Raw genomic sequence first — 16,499 nt, forward strand, 5'->3', positions numbered from 1 at the left:
GGCACGAAACCTTTCAATATTCCTTTTAAGTGAATACCTATATAACTATAGTACCTTACTATAGTACCAGTGTAGGGCTGAGTTAATTTGGGACATGTACAAGTGCCCAAAGGACTTAGTTAGATAATTCTTAGGAACAAGGCAAGGAACAGATGAGTAAAGTATTACATCTGAAGTCAATTGGGATGCATATTTATTTAGTGCCGTGAAAAAGCTTAGTAGGTACATAGTTATAAAAAAAGCAATTTGGGACATGTAAAAGTGCCCAAAGCGCTTAGTAGATTACTTTTGGGAACAAGACAAGGAACAGATTAGTCAAAGTCTTACTTCTAAAGTCATTAGATTAGGGATGCGTCGGTATTAAGTCCATGTAGGTAAGGGCTTAGGTACATACTCGTAGTTATAAAAAAGCAAGGTGCAGGGACAGTAAATAAGGAAAACCTTCCAACTAAATAATCAGAAAACTATTTGCCAAAATGCCATAAATATTCGCACAGCATGCGGGCCGGGCATTTTTCATGATTTCAGCGAAGTTATCAGTCGTGAACATCCTGCGGATTAGTTTATCAGCATCCGGTGGTCCGCGTGGCCTCACAGATCGAGTTGAGGAGCCGACGATGCTGCTGGTGTTGGTGCTTTGTGTGACTGTGGTTGGGGTTCAGGGAGATGGCTTTCAGTGTAAGTTTGTGCATTAGTTACATTTTTATGAGTGATGAATGAAAGGATGATGGGCACTTTTCTATGGAATCTGGGCGTAAAACCAACAGAAATGTAACTACTATTATTTGTTAGGACTTAATATCAGAAATATATTTTCATATAAATAACTACCAAAAACTCCCGGGTTTGCTTGGAAACTGACATAATGTGTAATAGTAATAGGTGCTTTATTGCGCAAACAAAAAATATTTTTAATTAATATACTTATCTACTTACATTTTAAATACATTAAGTTATTTATCCATTATTATGTCCAACAAATGGTATTTTAAACCATGTTCTACATTATAAGTGTAGGACCATACCTACTCGTAGGTACCATTTAGAGAAATGACATGAACACAGTCATGTTTCAATGGGATTTCTACCAGTTAAGTTGTAGTGTTGTCGCATAATTGATCATGGATCGATTATTAATCGATATTGCCAAATAACGATTTATCGATTAACAATTCGATTAATCGATTTTATTGATTACCATCATTACTATCATTTGATTGTTAATTCAATTCCTTATTTTCAGCAATATAATCGATTATTGCAATCGAATAATCGATTATGATTTATTTGGTATACATACTTACTAAATCGATAGAATCGATAGTAATATATGATACAATACTCTCAATATGATCGATAAAAGCAATCTAATTGACCTAATACTATTTTTATTACCCTAATGTGATGTGAAATACTATGGAAACTTTGCATATTCAACGACCTCTATCTCCGTATCCCCGCGTATTTCAGGATTGTTGTCGTACTATGAAATGAAGTACTAGTATTAAGCTTTAATTTAGTATACTTTTTGTTTCTGTTGGTTTAACGCCCAATATGCCCATCATCCTTTATTTACCAACATTGTTTCATGAGTGAGAGGAATAAGTATTTGATTTAGGTACCTAGTTACAGAAAATTTGCAATTTATAAGTCCCTTTTGATTTGATTTCAATTAGAACAACTATGATTGGCATAACTGGAGGAATTTACATTAATAGGTAATTCCAGGATACATGCCCCAGTGGGATAGGTGCCACGATTTTAAGTACACTATGTTACAAGCAACTTAGCCTAAAGTTATAGTACGTATAATAGAAAGGGACCTCCCCGTACCACTTTTCGCCTCGCAAACCATCAAAGAGTGCGTTCGTTTAGCCAGTGATAGCAAAAATCTTCCGCGGCCAGACCTTAGCGAGCGTCGAAATAATATTGGTAAGTATCTTTTAATGGATAATTTTCTTGTCAGCTGTAAAATGAAGCAGTTTTTTATATAATTTGATAGACTATCTTATGAATTATACGGGATAGCTATGTTTAATTCGATTTTTAGTGTTATTATATTTTTTATTAAAAAAGGCACCTATCCTATACTAAAAGGATAGTTGCCTAATTTTTTTTGGGTATAGATGCCCTTAGGGCCATGTCCCATGCACCTAGGGGCATCTATCCTAACCTGCTCTTTTTGTCACTGGTAGCAAGTAAGAAGAAAAAAAGAATGTAGTACGGCTAACCTTAGGTAAGTAATAAAATAGCCCTTCTGATCCAATTACCTTTTTACCCGACTGCGCTAGAAGGAGGGTTATGTTTTTCGGGTGGATGTTCTTTGTATTATTTTTAATAAAAATATTAAATTTCATTTTTAATTCATTCAATAACAAACACTTAAATAATAATACTAGGCTTGTTTGATTTTAAAATGCATTTGATCCTTAGAATTCAAAAACTGTATTAACGAGTCATCTATCCCTGCATCAGGCATCTATCCTTTGAAGCAATTGTACAGTGAGTCTTCTATCCCCCACATTAGGCGTCTATCCCACTTTTTAGAGGTCAATTAAAATGGTATTTACTCAGAATCGGTATAACTTAAACTAAAATAATTATAGTAATATCATAGACGAAAGACCAAAGTTTACAGATACTAAGGTCAAATTGTTTATAAAAACTTACTGACTGAGTTACAGAGCTGTTTCAAAAAGTGGGGCATCTATCCTGGACTTACCCTATTTTTCTTCAAAAGCAATAATCAGGTTTGTTGAATAAATAGCTTGTTGCTGATATAAATACCTACCTATGATCTTTCCCATTATAAAGTTTCAGTCAAAATCTAGGAGTAACAAATAAATACCTTCGTCTGCACACTAACATTTATTATACCGATTGTTTGTTCGTACTAAATAAGCTCCGAAAATGCTTGACCGAGAAATTCTTCCAGCATTAAAATCCTACATTATTTCTCATAAACATAGACGGTAAGTTCGCCGAATCAGCTAGCTTATACTAAACACTAAGGCTGGGTTGCACCATCTTACTTTAACTTTGACAAACGTCAAAAATCTATCAAACTCCATACAAAAAACACCGGTTATCGTTATAGTTACGGTCAAAATTAGGTGGTGCAACTCAGCCTAAGATATTATTCAGTAGGTACAGCTTATCAACATTGTTTTGACTAAATCGGTCAACAGCAATGAAACGTAATGTCGTTTGCAATCGCAAGAAGATACGCTGCGTACGCGCAGCTGTTGTCTGAAACAGGGGCAAGGTCCAGTCCCCTACTTTGTAGCTTCAATTTGCATATCGGTTCACTTCTACTCGTTGATTAGAAGACGACAATGTTTTTATACACTTTCTAGGCCCCAGTTCCGTTATGGAATGGTCGATTCTTCTTACGAAGAGGATTTTTATCGGTCGATAGTTCAGGTTAATACTAATTCTCAGTTTGACCCTAAGGTTAACTGCAGGAGAATTTTAATGGTATTAAATTCGCCTTATGTACTAGTGGGCATGTAAGTTTGAAATAAATATTGACATTAATAACTGATTAATAATTATCGAATACTATGGGCACCTACTTACTAAAATAAATTAGATCCTGTAGACACAGGAGTTGCAGTAATAGAAGCGAGAATGTGGCAATAGTCCCGTTACCATGATTTTCTTAAGCTATCGTCGATCAAGCCATTTCGCTGTAGAATGACCCTAAACCCATATTCTCAATAAAATAGAACCTTCACCAAGCAAATATTCCTATTCCAAGAATAGTTGACGCATTTTGTCTCTAATACCCAACGTTATGAGTTTCCAATTTGCATTTCGCATATAAAACCATCTCTGCGGTATTGTAGTTTGATATCTTGTATTTTATGGTGTCCCAAAGCTCCAGGGTGACCACACTTTTGTTCGCAGCGCAATTTATGGACCCCGCGTGGGAGGAGGTGCTCTCTGCCGGTGGCATCCACATCGGCAGTGGAAGAGCCAAGCGCTTCGTCGAAATGAATGCAAATCAGGTAATAAAGTTTTTTATATCTCTCCTTATGGGCCAGTTATGTGGACATAACAATTTGTCGCCCCAGTTCTTGGCGTTTGGGTATGAGTGGAGAGCGACGAGGACTTAGAAGTAGCTTTGCTACGTCTAACGGAGTGACATTTGCAAAAGAAGGTAGATAATAAATAATCAGCGTCAAATAGTCCGTCCGTGACACCCAAAGTGACCAAAAAGTTGATAACACAATCCGAATCTGATCCGAATTTTTTGGCTACTTTGGGTGACACGAACTATTTGACCCTGACTGTATACTACCACTGTCTCTGTACACAACTGTGTGAATAGTTCTAATTACTAAAGGTATTTGTGTTATTTTCAATTTCAATACCTACATTCGTGTCTTTTTTGTGACATTAAAGTAAAAAACACAAAACACAACTCGCAAGGAAGGAATAATTCTATGCTTTATTCAATCGCCACGGAAAATATTGAATTTTATTAGGGTCATACGTATTCAATTGACAATGACCTCACGAAAGTGGTGATTATTCGGATTATCATAAGTTACGTCTTTAAGCTGAAGACCCATGAACTCAAATATTGTGTTTTCATAATAGAGTTATTCTTATTTTTTTATTAATAAATGGCAATACAACCTCTTCTTTGGGAGGCGTTATTCTTCTAAGTGCCCTCTATGGCCTTCCTATTTACATAAAATAATTCAGGTACTTCGTACCGATTAAGCTGTAAGACAAGTTAAAGAAGTAAATAATATAATTTATTTAAAGTTAAATACTAGGTATCTAGTCCTTGATAATAATATAAATAATGTGTCTTAACAGGCCGTCCCACAAAATGTCCCTTCTCTACCGCACCTTGCTTATGTACTTTATAGTACTAACTAACCTGATATAACCTTTCAAACTCAATATAATCGCCACCGGCTACTTCAAGCAATTAATATAGTTTGTCAAAATCGATTGCAATCCTGTAGATCAGACTAGAGTTGGCTAAATGTCGACAATTTTCTTTATCGACGGTGCGTAACCTACATTCGCTCAAAACATAGTGTGGGTGGGATCTGTGCCATTCTCTTTACACAAACATTTTGGTTTCAAAACCAGAGAAAAATTACAATCCTATTAACTACCATTGAAATCGATTACCTATCATTGACATACTCGTAGAATAATAATAAATACATAACACTATTTGTTGCCTTGGTTTAAAAAAATAAAGACACTGGTAATCTTGAGTTTTAAACAGTAAAAATTTGGCATTACAGTGCGTTATTTAAAATTACCCGCATTTACGAAAATTTTCGTTCGCCCTGAATCAGGGCAACCATGAACAGTAAATAATATGATTTTTTTTTGCTTAATATTTTGCCGAAGTATAATGTTCATCGATATAATTTAGAGCGGCATGTATCCCAACAGGTTCTATATTGGCTCACATAAAATTCTAAATCCTATTCTTTGTCTTACTACCGATTTGTGTTCATAATAATCTCTCTTCATAATTTTATTTTTCATACTTTTTTTATTCATACATTTTTATTACTACCAACGGAGCTCATAACAGTTAGTAATCATAATTTTTTTATCAATACCGTTACTGCCAAGAACCATTTAAAATACATAATTTTTATTTTCAGATCTTTTTTCTTCATAACATTCATTGATCATATTGTTTTAATTAATAATGTTGTTGTTACTAAGAACATACTTCAACTCATAATGTTGTTGTTCAGAATAATTAACTTTATAACAGACATACTCGTATCTTTAAAAAAATCATATATAATTTAATTAAGTAAATAAGCATGCAGAGCATGCAGCATGAAAGCAAGCATGCAGCATGCATTGGTACCTATCTCCTCGTCTCCGGCGCTGCGGGATGTGCAGCCCTTCCGCCCTTGCGTAACGAGGCTCAGGCACCTACGCTTGCTTCCGCAGCTTCGGCTTTTTGGATCGCCATCGGCGCCTTCGGCGCCTCGGCGACCAGCCTCAGCCGCTCCAGCTCACCCGGGCGCCTGAGCCTCGTTACAGCGGGCGAGGGCTGCCCTACCTCCGCGCCTCCGGCTTTTAAATTACACTCTAGGGGTAGGGCAGACAAGACTACGTGGAGTCGGTTTTGCAGCGATTCGTTTCTGTCACGTTAGTTTTGTGGCACAAAATATTGCCTATGCCTATGCAAATGTCGTTTTTGGCATATTATTGTTTAGCAAATTATTGTTTGGCAAAGTATGTTTTGCCAAATGTTTCATTTGGCAAAATATTTCACGATAAACTATTTACAAAATAATTTGATTGTCGCATAGAATGGACTACAAATTAGCTTGTGGTTATTATTTTGTTTAGTGGGTAGATAATATAAAATTTGTTCTAAATTAATTTTCATATTTCATTCTTTTTATCGAAATTTCCAAATGATTCATTAAACAATAGAGGTGATTCTAGCGCTCGGCGGCCGCTGCCGCGGCACGCTTCGCTCGCCTTCGCGCGTTAAGTAAGGGTCACTGTTCTAACCTAACCTAACCTACTATTTTCTGCGATACCTACTTTCTGCAACAATACTATTTTCTGCAATCTCTTTGTTTTACATAAAATTCTTGTGAAAACCATGATCATCTGCCTTATGCTTTGATTTGTGGGTAACGGTGGGTAAGTATGTGAAGTGTCAATTTGACCAAACAAATTATTTGGGATATAATATTTGGCAAAATAAAACATTTGCTATATAAACATTTGCCAAGTAAAATTTTGCCAAATGATAATTTGACCAAATGAATTAGTTGCGAAAAGTACAGTTGCTAAAAGTTCATTTGGGAAATGAAACTTTGGCGATAAGTTGTTTGCGAAGTGAAATTTGGCGAAAAGTAATTTGGCCAAACGGAAGGATACCGATAAATACACTTATAAGTAATAATTTTATGAAAACAAATATTAGGATACATCACATTTATGAATGTTATAGTTATTTATTCGAATGATTATGAGTTTCGATCATTAGTATAGAAAAATATATGACAACAAATATTAGTAAAAACTAAGTGTATGATTAGTGATATTATGAATATCAATGATTATGTTTTTAAATATGTAGGTTTTACATTTTTTATGAAGAATGATCATTATGGTATCAAATTGTATGAGAAATATTTTCGGACCTCCAATGATAGGAATTGAAAAGTTATGTAAGAAAATGCGCTACCATCCCAACACTACGCCATACAACAATAATTAAGAACTGGCGCCTAAGTGGGCGTAGCTAGTTCGATTTGCATTTTCGCTCACGAAAACGGTGAGACTGTGTCGTAAAAACGTATAACTAAAGTTACAACTTCATTCAAGTTTATTGTTAGTTTGAATTATTGGCAATAAATATTACAATACGTGCTAATAGACGTAGGCAGTTTTCAATTGTTATACCGTAATGAATTTGGCGAAATTTTTGGTAATAAATGAAAGTGATTTTTAATTGCCACTAAACGTGTTTAGTTAATTAAATACCGTGGTATTTAATAGACATTGAGGTGATAAACAATTTTGAATCTTTCATATTTACTTATTTGTTTCTTAACTTATGCCGTGACCTAATGCGTCAGAAGATGATTTTCATGGTCTCAATTTAAGAAATAATATCCTTTGCGATACAATCACAACAACGGTGTTTTGTCCCGTCCCGTCGGGCAGGGTAAAAAACTTCGATACCGCGATGTAGAAAACTACACAATCTACTGTAACGCCATCTAGTTACTTAGATATGAACTATTACAGATAACCAGACAGACAATGAGTAAAGATATTGTTGTGTTAATAATTATTATTTATCAATTTAAATAATGCCCAACCAACCATTATCTTGTAAATTAGTGTAAAACAATGTAAATTGTCACATTGTCACAAGGTGGTCCGACGACCTCGTAAAGGTAGCGGGAAGGAGCTGGATGCAGGCCGCCACCAACCGGCTATTGTGGAAATCATTGGGGGAGGCATATGTTCAGCAATAGACGTCCTGTGGATGATAATGATGATGATGAATGTAAATTATAATGCCCAATGGGGGCATCACATCGTCATCACATAGAAATAACACGAGTTGAAATACTTAACAAAAAGTCATTGTAATAATAACACATAAATACTTTTGTTTGCGTTTAAATAACTTAATCAACAAACCTTTTATACTTTCACATGTCCATATGGAGCCGTGTAGTTGGGAGGTAGGCGTCTCCATATCGTAAAAATAAAACAAAAAGTTAACAGCTTCATTCGACTTTAAGGTAATCTTGAGCGATTCCTTCGCAATAAATTGGAGATAAGTCCGATTCTATTGCCTAAGTTGGTGCCTACTATCAACTTAGGACCCAGACACACTCGACACTTGTTTATCGGTAAATATAAATTATTATATTATAATCCTGTAAAAAATATCACGTTACGTCAAAATATCACACAAATAGCACAAGACCATACGAGTATTAAAATCAATTTAATATTATTAATAAAATATTACATTACTATTTTTTCATGGAAGAATTCAGTTTAGGCACAGAATATGTAGATGTTTAGATTAGTTTCATCCGAGGTTAAATTAAATAAATACTGAATGCAAAATACATCAACCACCATGAATTAAAACCATAATAATTATTATAAAGGATAGCTGAAATTGCATTTAAATGGGTAGTCCAATTTCTAACAAACTTAGTCTTAAACATCCGAAAAGTAATGACAGGTTTTATAGCTATTGCACCTACATAAATGTAAAAGAGGCTTTTGAAGCCTTATTGAAAACAATTAAAACTTATTATTGAATCAAAAGCTGAGTTCATGTGTGTTCAGTCAGACCCTTATTGTGCTGAAGGCGCCTCGACGGCGCGTCTAAGGTGCCAATACTACCAATACATTTCTAGGCTAACATACTGCATTTGCATGCGAATTGGATTTTAAAATAAGTAGGATACTTGTTTACAGACTTCACGAACTTTGTCCTTTGAGCATTAGGAAAATGTTAACATTTAACTAAACAATCGATTACGTCACTTCACTATAAAATCCTTAAGTATGTCCACCGTTAAAATTCAGCATCTAAAAAAAACTAGCTAAGGCTGAGTTGAAACATCTTACTTTACCGGTTATCGTTATAATATTATTATGTAGTTACGGTTAAAATTTGGTGGTGCAACTCAGGTATAGTATTGAATTGTTTAAAAAATCTGCATTTTGTACCAAGTAATGGGAGGAACGAAAATCGAAATATAAGTTAAAAATGTTTTTTACGCTCTTTGCACCCCACTTTTATATTTTTTTTAATAAGTATTATACACGTTCCATACATCGGATTTTTTTTTTGAGATATCCTATCCAATAACAAGTAACTGGCTAAAAAGCTGCTTGAGTTCTTATCATAAATCAGTTTTTTCAAACTTTCTGCATTCAACTGCTAAATAAAAATCGTCTGTATCTTTTTTCTGTTATTTTTATTAACTAAAACTTAAATTAGGTACACTAAACTCCACAAATACACAGTTTGATAGCATGGACCTTTAAAAACACTTTTTATAGGTCCATAAACAGTGTGACAGAGTAAAATGATAAAAGAAACAAATGATTAACTTTTAAATGTTTAACATAACACCGCTGCACCGTCAACTTAAATAAGATTCTTCATCACTTCACAATTCACATTTCTTTTTTAAACTGGAGTGGGCATTCAAAATTCAATTGTCCGCGTGAAGTTAGGTTAGAAGCATCCATTGCTTCTGCAACTTCATTTTCTGAGTCTAGATCTTTAAGTTCAGCTTCAATGAAAATCTGTGCCATTTTCAATTTGACCTCAGCTTGAGTTCTTAATTTCAGTTTTTTAAAACTTTCTGCGTAACTGCTAAATAACAAATCGACTGCATCCTTTTTTCTCTTATTTTTTAAATAGTTTAGTACCTTATCCATGTCGTTTTTAGGCGGTTTGATCTTTTTGGATGCAGAAGGTAAAGAAATTGGCGGTGTCGGCAGTGTCTCAAGTAGGCTCGTAGTAGATGTTTCTGAAAGGGCAGTGTGTGGCGATTCGGGCCTTTGCAGCGGCTCATGCAGCATATCAAGTGATAAAGTTTCATCCATCTGAAAATCATCGGCTTGAGTTTCAGCCGGTTTCAAAATATCGGATGACGTCACTTTACGTTCTGGAATGCAATCTAGAAATGACAAATATGGAGCCCAAGTCCAATTTAGATATTTTCTTTTTTGACCCGTGGTATCCTTTATGTCTTTTTTATATTTTACGTAAGAGTCTTTAAGGTTCTTCCACTTAGCTTTCGTCTCATCACCTGTAACAATAGATTCATATTATTTTACAGATAGATATTATTTGATAACCGGAGATTCCTTTATGCCGATTTTCTTTAATCCTAATCTAAGTTTTAATCCAAATCCGTCCTTCTAAAGTTAAATTTCATAATATCAATCATCAATCAATAATCAAATATGTAGGTATATTTACAACCCGCCTGCCAAGCGTGGAGATTATGGCAAAACCCTCCACTATAGTGGAGGAGGCTCATAGTCCAGCAGTGGACTGTAAAGGGCTGTTGATGAGATGAGTAGGTATATTTAATCATCTAAGTATCTATCGCAGGCAAATTGTATGATTCCGCATTTTACAAACGGCGTCGTCAGTTCATAAACGCTCGCCGTTCTATGAAATAGAATAGAATAGAATAGAAAGTATTTATTTGTCTCAAAACAGGTTTCATTTACAGTTTTTCACAGATACAAAAATCATAAGAGACAAAAAGGTCTATGACTCAGTGATTGCAGGAGACCCACAAACCCTGTTATTCTGCCATAGCCAAGATATACATAAGTAAATAAATATTAATTTATACTTAAAATTACAATTTCCTAAAATTACAAATTGATATGTGAACTTATAATTAGCCAGTGCCAGAGATTGCTCTTGAAGAGCCAGTTGCGACATCTTTTGCGGAAGGTCGGTAGCGTAAGATCCAGCGTAAGAAGAAATGCCGAAGGCAAAGACGTATAAATTGCCTTGGCACTTTATAATATGCCACATTTGATAGCCAATTCAATCGCCGCGGCGCCGTTTACAAAATGCGGCGGCAAATTGAAATATTTAGTTCTTTTTCTTACCACGCGAGGCGCTGCCAATCAAAACAAGAAAAATCGCGTCGAGTAGTGGTGTTGTGATACAAAAAATAATGAAAACAGTGCAAATTCTACGTATTCAAAGGACTTTAATTTCACAAAAAACAATTGTTTTAAAGACATTTATTTTACGATTCACAAATAGACAGATTTTTGACGTTTGTCAAAGTTAAAGTAAGATGGTGCAACCCAGCCTTAGATTATGAAAGCCAAAACGTACCTATTATACGTAAACGTAACGTAACGTTTAACAGTTACGGACGGATTTGGATTAGGTACGATTAACAAAGAATTAATAATAACAAATAATAATAGATAAAAAGTACTTACAACTTTGATTTAAAGCCTTTGATATTTTTTCCCAAATCATATCCTTTTTATACGTGTGTCTATAATGTCTGTCTTTGGTATTATAAAGACACGGATGTGGTTTTACTAAATCAATAAGTTTTTCAGTCGTTTTCATGATGAATCTGCGTATTTGTAATAAGTTAAAAATATAACTAACATTCCCGCTCCTGGATCGCTCTGCGACCGCTTCCTTTGTGTGAACGCTTGAACTGCCAGAGAGTAAAGCGCCGGCTGTCGTTTCCCGCCCCGCCCCGCGTCCTTCCCGCGGCCATGAAGCTATAGATAAAAATGGAGGCCACACTCCGAATACCTACTTGAAGCACAACCTATGTATCACTATCTCGCTCTATGTGGGCAGACTCTCTCTTTCTAAATAAACAAAAAATATAAATTTGCTTAAAGTCAATGAAACTCAATGTAAAATCTTTATTTCTATATTCTATACAGGATGATTTTTGTATCAGTATCCAAATTTTCAGGATCGACTCAGAATCAGTAACTTAATTGATTTACGTAAAGAAAACAAAACTTTTTTCTCCATATTTAATTATTTTCATCCGCTATGCGCGGTTCCCAAATTGACTCACGTGAAAAATTTGCTTCGTTCATGGAAAAAGATGTACACACAGTTAACTGCAAAGCTTAATAGACATAATGGTGAGCGAAAATAAGCAATAACCTTTAAAACTTAAGATATGGGCACCCGCGAATTAGACTTTCAATATTTTTTTTTGCGAAAAATACCACAATTAAAAATAATTACGATAAAGTTGTATTGTCAAATTGTTCTAACGAGCTTATTAAAAAAATTCGGATACTGATAACAAAGTCACCCTGTATATAGGTATAATTAAATAATAAGTGTAAATACTGGTAAAACGTTTTAGGACGAAATTACTGTGAAAATACAAAGAAATATGTTTACAATGATCCAATGTCGGAAATCACGAAATAAACACTTACGCGTGGAATCTTAAGTCACTTCCAGCACCACGTACTACCGCAACCACGCACTACAAAATTTTGCACCATTTCTTGTGATAAAACAATGATTAGGTCCTGTAAAAAATCTCAAACGAAATTAACTGCATAGTAAACAAAATAGTAAACAACCGCCATGATGGGCCGGATTGGGCCGATGTTGCCACATGGTACCGGCATTCCCCAGGAATTGGGATTGTAATTCCCTGATTCGCCAACACATTTAGCCTAAACGGCCGACAATTTTGTGATTTTTAATTTAACTAGGTAATCGTAGTTCAAATATTTAATTATTTATTTGTTTAACTTCTGATTTGGTTAGTGAATTGGCTATTTCGAAGAATTTACTAGGAGATTTAAATAAGGAGATAGCAATACTACGGTCCACACTAAAAAGAGAGGTCGGCCCACAGAGAGCGAGATAGAGATAAGCAGGTATTTGACTCAAGTTTTTGTTCCAAGTGTGGCCTCCATTTTTATCTTTAGCTTTATGCCCGCGGCCACTGACTTGTCAGTCCGGGCGGGGCCATAATCACAGAGGCTCACAGAGCACGTAATAGTAAGAGTCAGCACTCCCTAGCTAGCAGTTTTCAAAGTTAGGTTGACTTTTTCTACCAACCTAAGAAACCAACAAGGGTACCAACGTGATAGAAAACTAGTGAGGTACCATACCCAATTGAACATTAATCGATATGTTACGGTCAAAGTGATAAATGTGAAAATTATGAATAATCGCCGCTTATTATGAATAATTACCGCATGATTTGGTAAATTTGATTAATATGAGGTCATTTATGTGTGTATTAAACTAAATTATACGCCGCACCTTAACCTATTTTTCACTTTAAATCAAAACATTATGTTATAGGCATCATGGAAAAGTAATATTATGCAAGAAACATTCCAAACTCATTATGCCAAATTATATTAATATTATAATATCAAAACATTTAAAAGTTTGGCTGTACACAAGCACGTACACAAGATGTTGTTCTCTTTTATGAAATTTGTTAGTACTAAGGTTGAATTATTAAATAATCACTTTTACCGTGACTGTCGGTAATTATTCATAATAACCGGTTATTATTAATAGTTTTCAATTTATCACATTAACCGTAACAGATACATCGAACTCGATTTGATTGGACATCAATCGATACATCGATTTTTGATATCGATTTGTTCGGTATTATTGTCAAAAATATTGATAGGTACTCTAGTGATGAAACGAGGCAATATAATCCAATACAGCAACGAAATAAATGAATAACATAATCTAAAATTTCTCTTCTGATGATGCTGTGAATGAATATTGCCTACTTTTTTTAAATAAATAGTTTTAAATATTAGTGAATATTTATTTAATGAAAGTCAACTATTTTGGCAGGAATACTATGCTTTTCATTTTCGGGCTGTCGACTAGGTCGATTTTTGGTCCTTTGGAGGCTGCAACAAAAAACTTAAATCAGGAATTTATAGTTCAAAATTTAGAATACCTGCAAATAAGACAGTAGGTTTGTCATTTTAGATCGCAATTAGACAAATCTAAATATATAAAAGGAGAAACTGACTGACTTACAATATCAACGCACAGCCTAAACGGCTACACGTAGGCACTTGAAATTTGGAAGGGACGTAGCTTGAGTACCTTAGAGGTGCACTAAGAAAGGAATTTACGAAATTCCCACGGGAACGGGAATTAGCGGGAAAATCCTTTTGTATGAAAAATCTAAACCGATTAAGTTAGACGCTTGAAATTTGGCATGCAGGTACCTTAGTAAACTTAAAGCTTAGTTACAACAGGATATTGCAAAATTCCTACGGGAACGAGAGTTAGCGGGAAAAAACATTTGTATGAAAAAATCTAAACCGCGTAAGATAGATGAAGGGGGTAAAACGGGATCTACGCGTACGAAGCCACAGTTACTTACGAACTACTAAAATTTATCATGTCAACATGCCAATTTATCTACTACTAGCTGACCCGGCGAACTTCGTACCGCCTTAGCGTAGAGATTTTCTTTATATTTTTTTCCGTAAAAACCTTGTACAGAGTATTAGAAAACTACAAAAAAAAAATCAGCCAAATCGGTCAAGCCGTTTTCATGTTATGTCGTGACAACGGAAAACGGGTTTCATTTTTATATATATAGATATAAAAATAAGTCGGGTTTTCCTCCCTGACGCTATAACTCCAGAACGCACGAACCGATTTCCACGGTTTTACATTCGTTGGAAAGGTCTCGGGCTCCGTGAGGTTTATAGCAAAGAAAATTCAGGAAAAATGTCAACAGAAAAGCGGGAAGGGGGTAAAACGGGATCCACGCGTACGAAGTCGCGGGCGGCCGCTAGTCAACCTTATAAGCTCCAATTTGGCTGAAAATGTACCAGCCATATTATTATTAGGTTACATTTCCCTCAAGCCACTTACTCTCACGCCACAAATTTCACACCCCCATGTCTCACATCTTTTCATTATAAATATAAATTGTCCATAAATCATGTAATTTACAACTTTACAAGTAAAATAAACATAATTTAGAAAATACGTAGACGCTACGCACACAAACAAATTGACAAATCGCAAAATACCAACATAAAAACAGTTAACTCGACCTTCGTTCATTCGTATAATGCGACCAAATTAAAATGTTATCATATCTTTAAAATTCAATGTAGAGCGGATACTTGTTAATTTTTTAGGATTGTATGTTTTGTTGCAATGTTGACGACAAAAGTCAACCTAACTTATTTTGTATGGAGTGGCGACCAGCCTGGCCATAATCATAGCGACCAATGACAGGACGCGCGTCCTGTCATTGACCTATGCTCGCGCAGACCGTAGTGATCGATATCGCCGATGCGACCTACACTCGTTCGCGTTGGTTTAGCGTTTAGCTGAAGTTTTAGTTCCTACATTATTTTGTATATTCGTGATGGTACCTGCTAGGTATTCAAGTCATTACTCGTAATACTCGTGTCAGTCTGACTCAGCACATCTCTATGTCGCAGTCAGATTGTACAGTCGCGGAATGAAAAGGTTCGTCACCAGAGCCCCGATTACGGTAACTTTTAACGTCTACAATCCAGACACGCTTCTCGATTCTGCGATACGATTGGTCAAAACAGCTGACGTACGCTGTTGAACGACCAATCGTATCGCAGAATCGAGAAGCGTGTCTGGATTGTAGACGTTAAAAGTTACCGTAATCGGGGCTCTGCACTAAAGTCTGTTCGCCGAGTTGATAAATATTATGAAATGTCTTGCAATAGCGACTGTCGCTTAATGAAGAATGTTCACTAATTTTGTTTTTCTCTGTTAAAAATAAAAAATACACGTGAAAGAATTATTTCGATACGTCAATTAGTTTCCAAGATATTGAATTTTAAAAGTGCGAGCCGCGGCCGTCCCGCCATTTTATGCGCGTGACGTCATATTACAGTGACTGGCTCATATTTGTATGGGTGGAATCTTGCAAGCTGAATTAAGACCCACTTCCAGGCAACCGATTAAGCTGAAATTTCGGAAACACATGTGATTTGGATGACCATGCAATATTATGATGACATGGAGCTGATTTGATGATGGAGCTGGAAGGTGGCCATAGGAACTCTATAATAAAACGACTTAAATGCATCGAATTTGGGCTCGTTCGTTTTGTATTGATGAGTATTTTAATTCTATATAGTAATCGGGGTCTAATGATGGAGCTGGAAGGTAATTCGTAATAAAACGACACAATCGCATCAAGTTTGGGTTTGGTTCAATTTTAATTTCTGTGATGGGTCTGGGTGTTAATATGTATAATAAGTTTGTATTTACAAAAAAAAAATTAAGTAGGTATGTTTATATCCGTTTTCTAGTGAGCGGACGCTGTGAATGTACGTCACACGGGGTCACGTGACCGTCGGCGGGACTCAATATTTAAGCGAACTTTGAATGCCTATAAAATCATAACTACTGGGTATTTTTGAATTAAATAAAAACTAATGTATTTGTAAATGTAAAA

At 35.3% G+C, this 16,499-nt stretch overlaps 1 protein-coding gene across 1 annotated transcript in view; it reads left to right on the forward strand.

Annotated features, from left to right (window-relative positions):
• Window positions 1–568: 568 nt before the first annotated feature.
• LOC135081587 (venom protease-like) overlaps window positions 569–16,499 on the forward strand; it is a 29,376-nt gene continuing 13,445 nt past the window's right edge. The window contains exons 1-2 of the mRNA XM_063976331.1: window positions 569–678; window positions 3,910–4,010. Coding sequence (XP_063832401.1) covers window positions 618–678; window positions 3,910–4,010 — 162 coding nt within the window. The 5' untranslated portion in view covers window positions 569–617. The remainder of the gene's footprint in view (window positions 679–3,909; window positions 4,011–16,499) is intronic.

This window comes from Ostrinia nubilalis, chromosome 20 (assembly GCF_963855985.1).
Source record: "Ostrinia nubilalis chromosome 20, ilOstNubi1.1, whole genome shotgun sequence".
Lineage (NCBI taxonomy): Eukaryota > Metazoa > Arthropoda > Insecta > Lepidoptera > Crambidae > Ostrinia > Ostrinia nubilalis.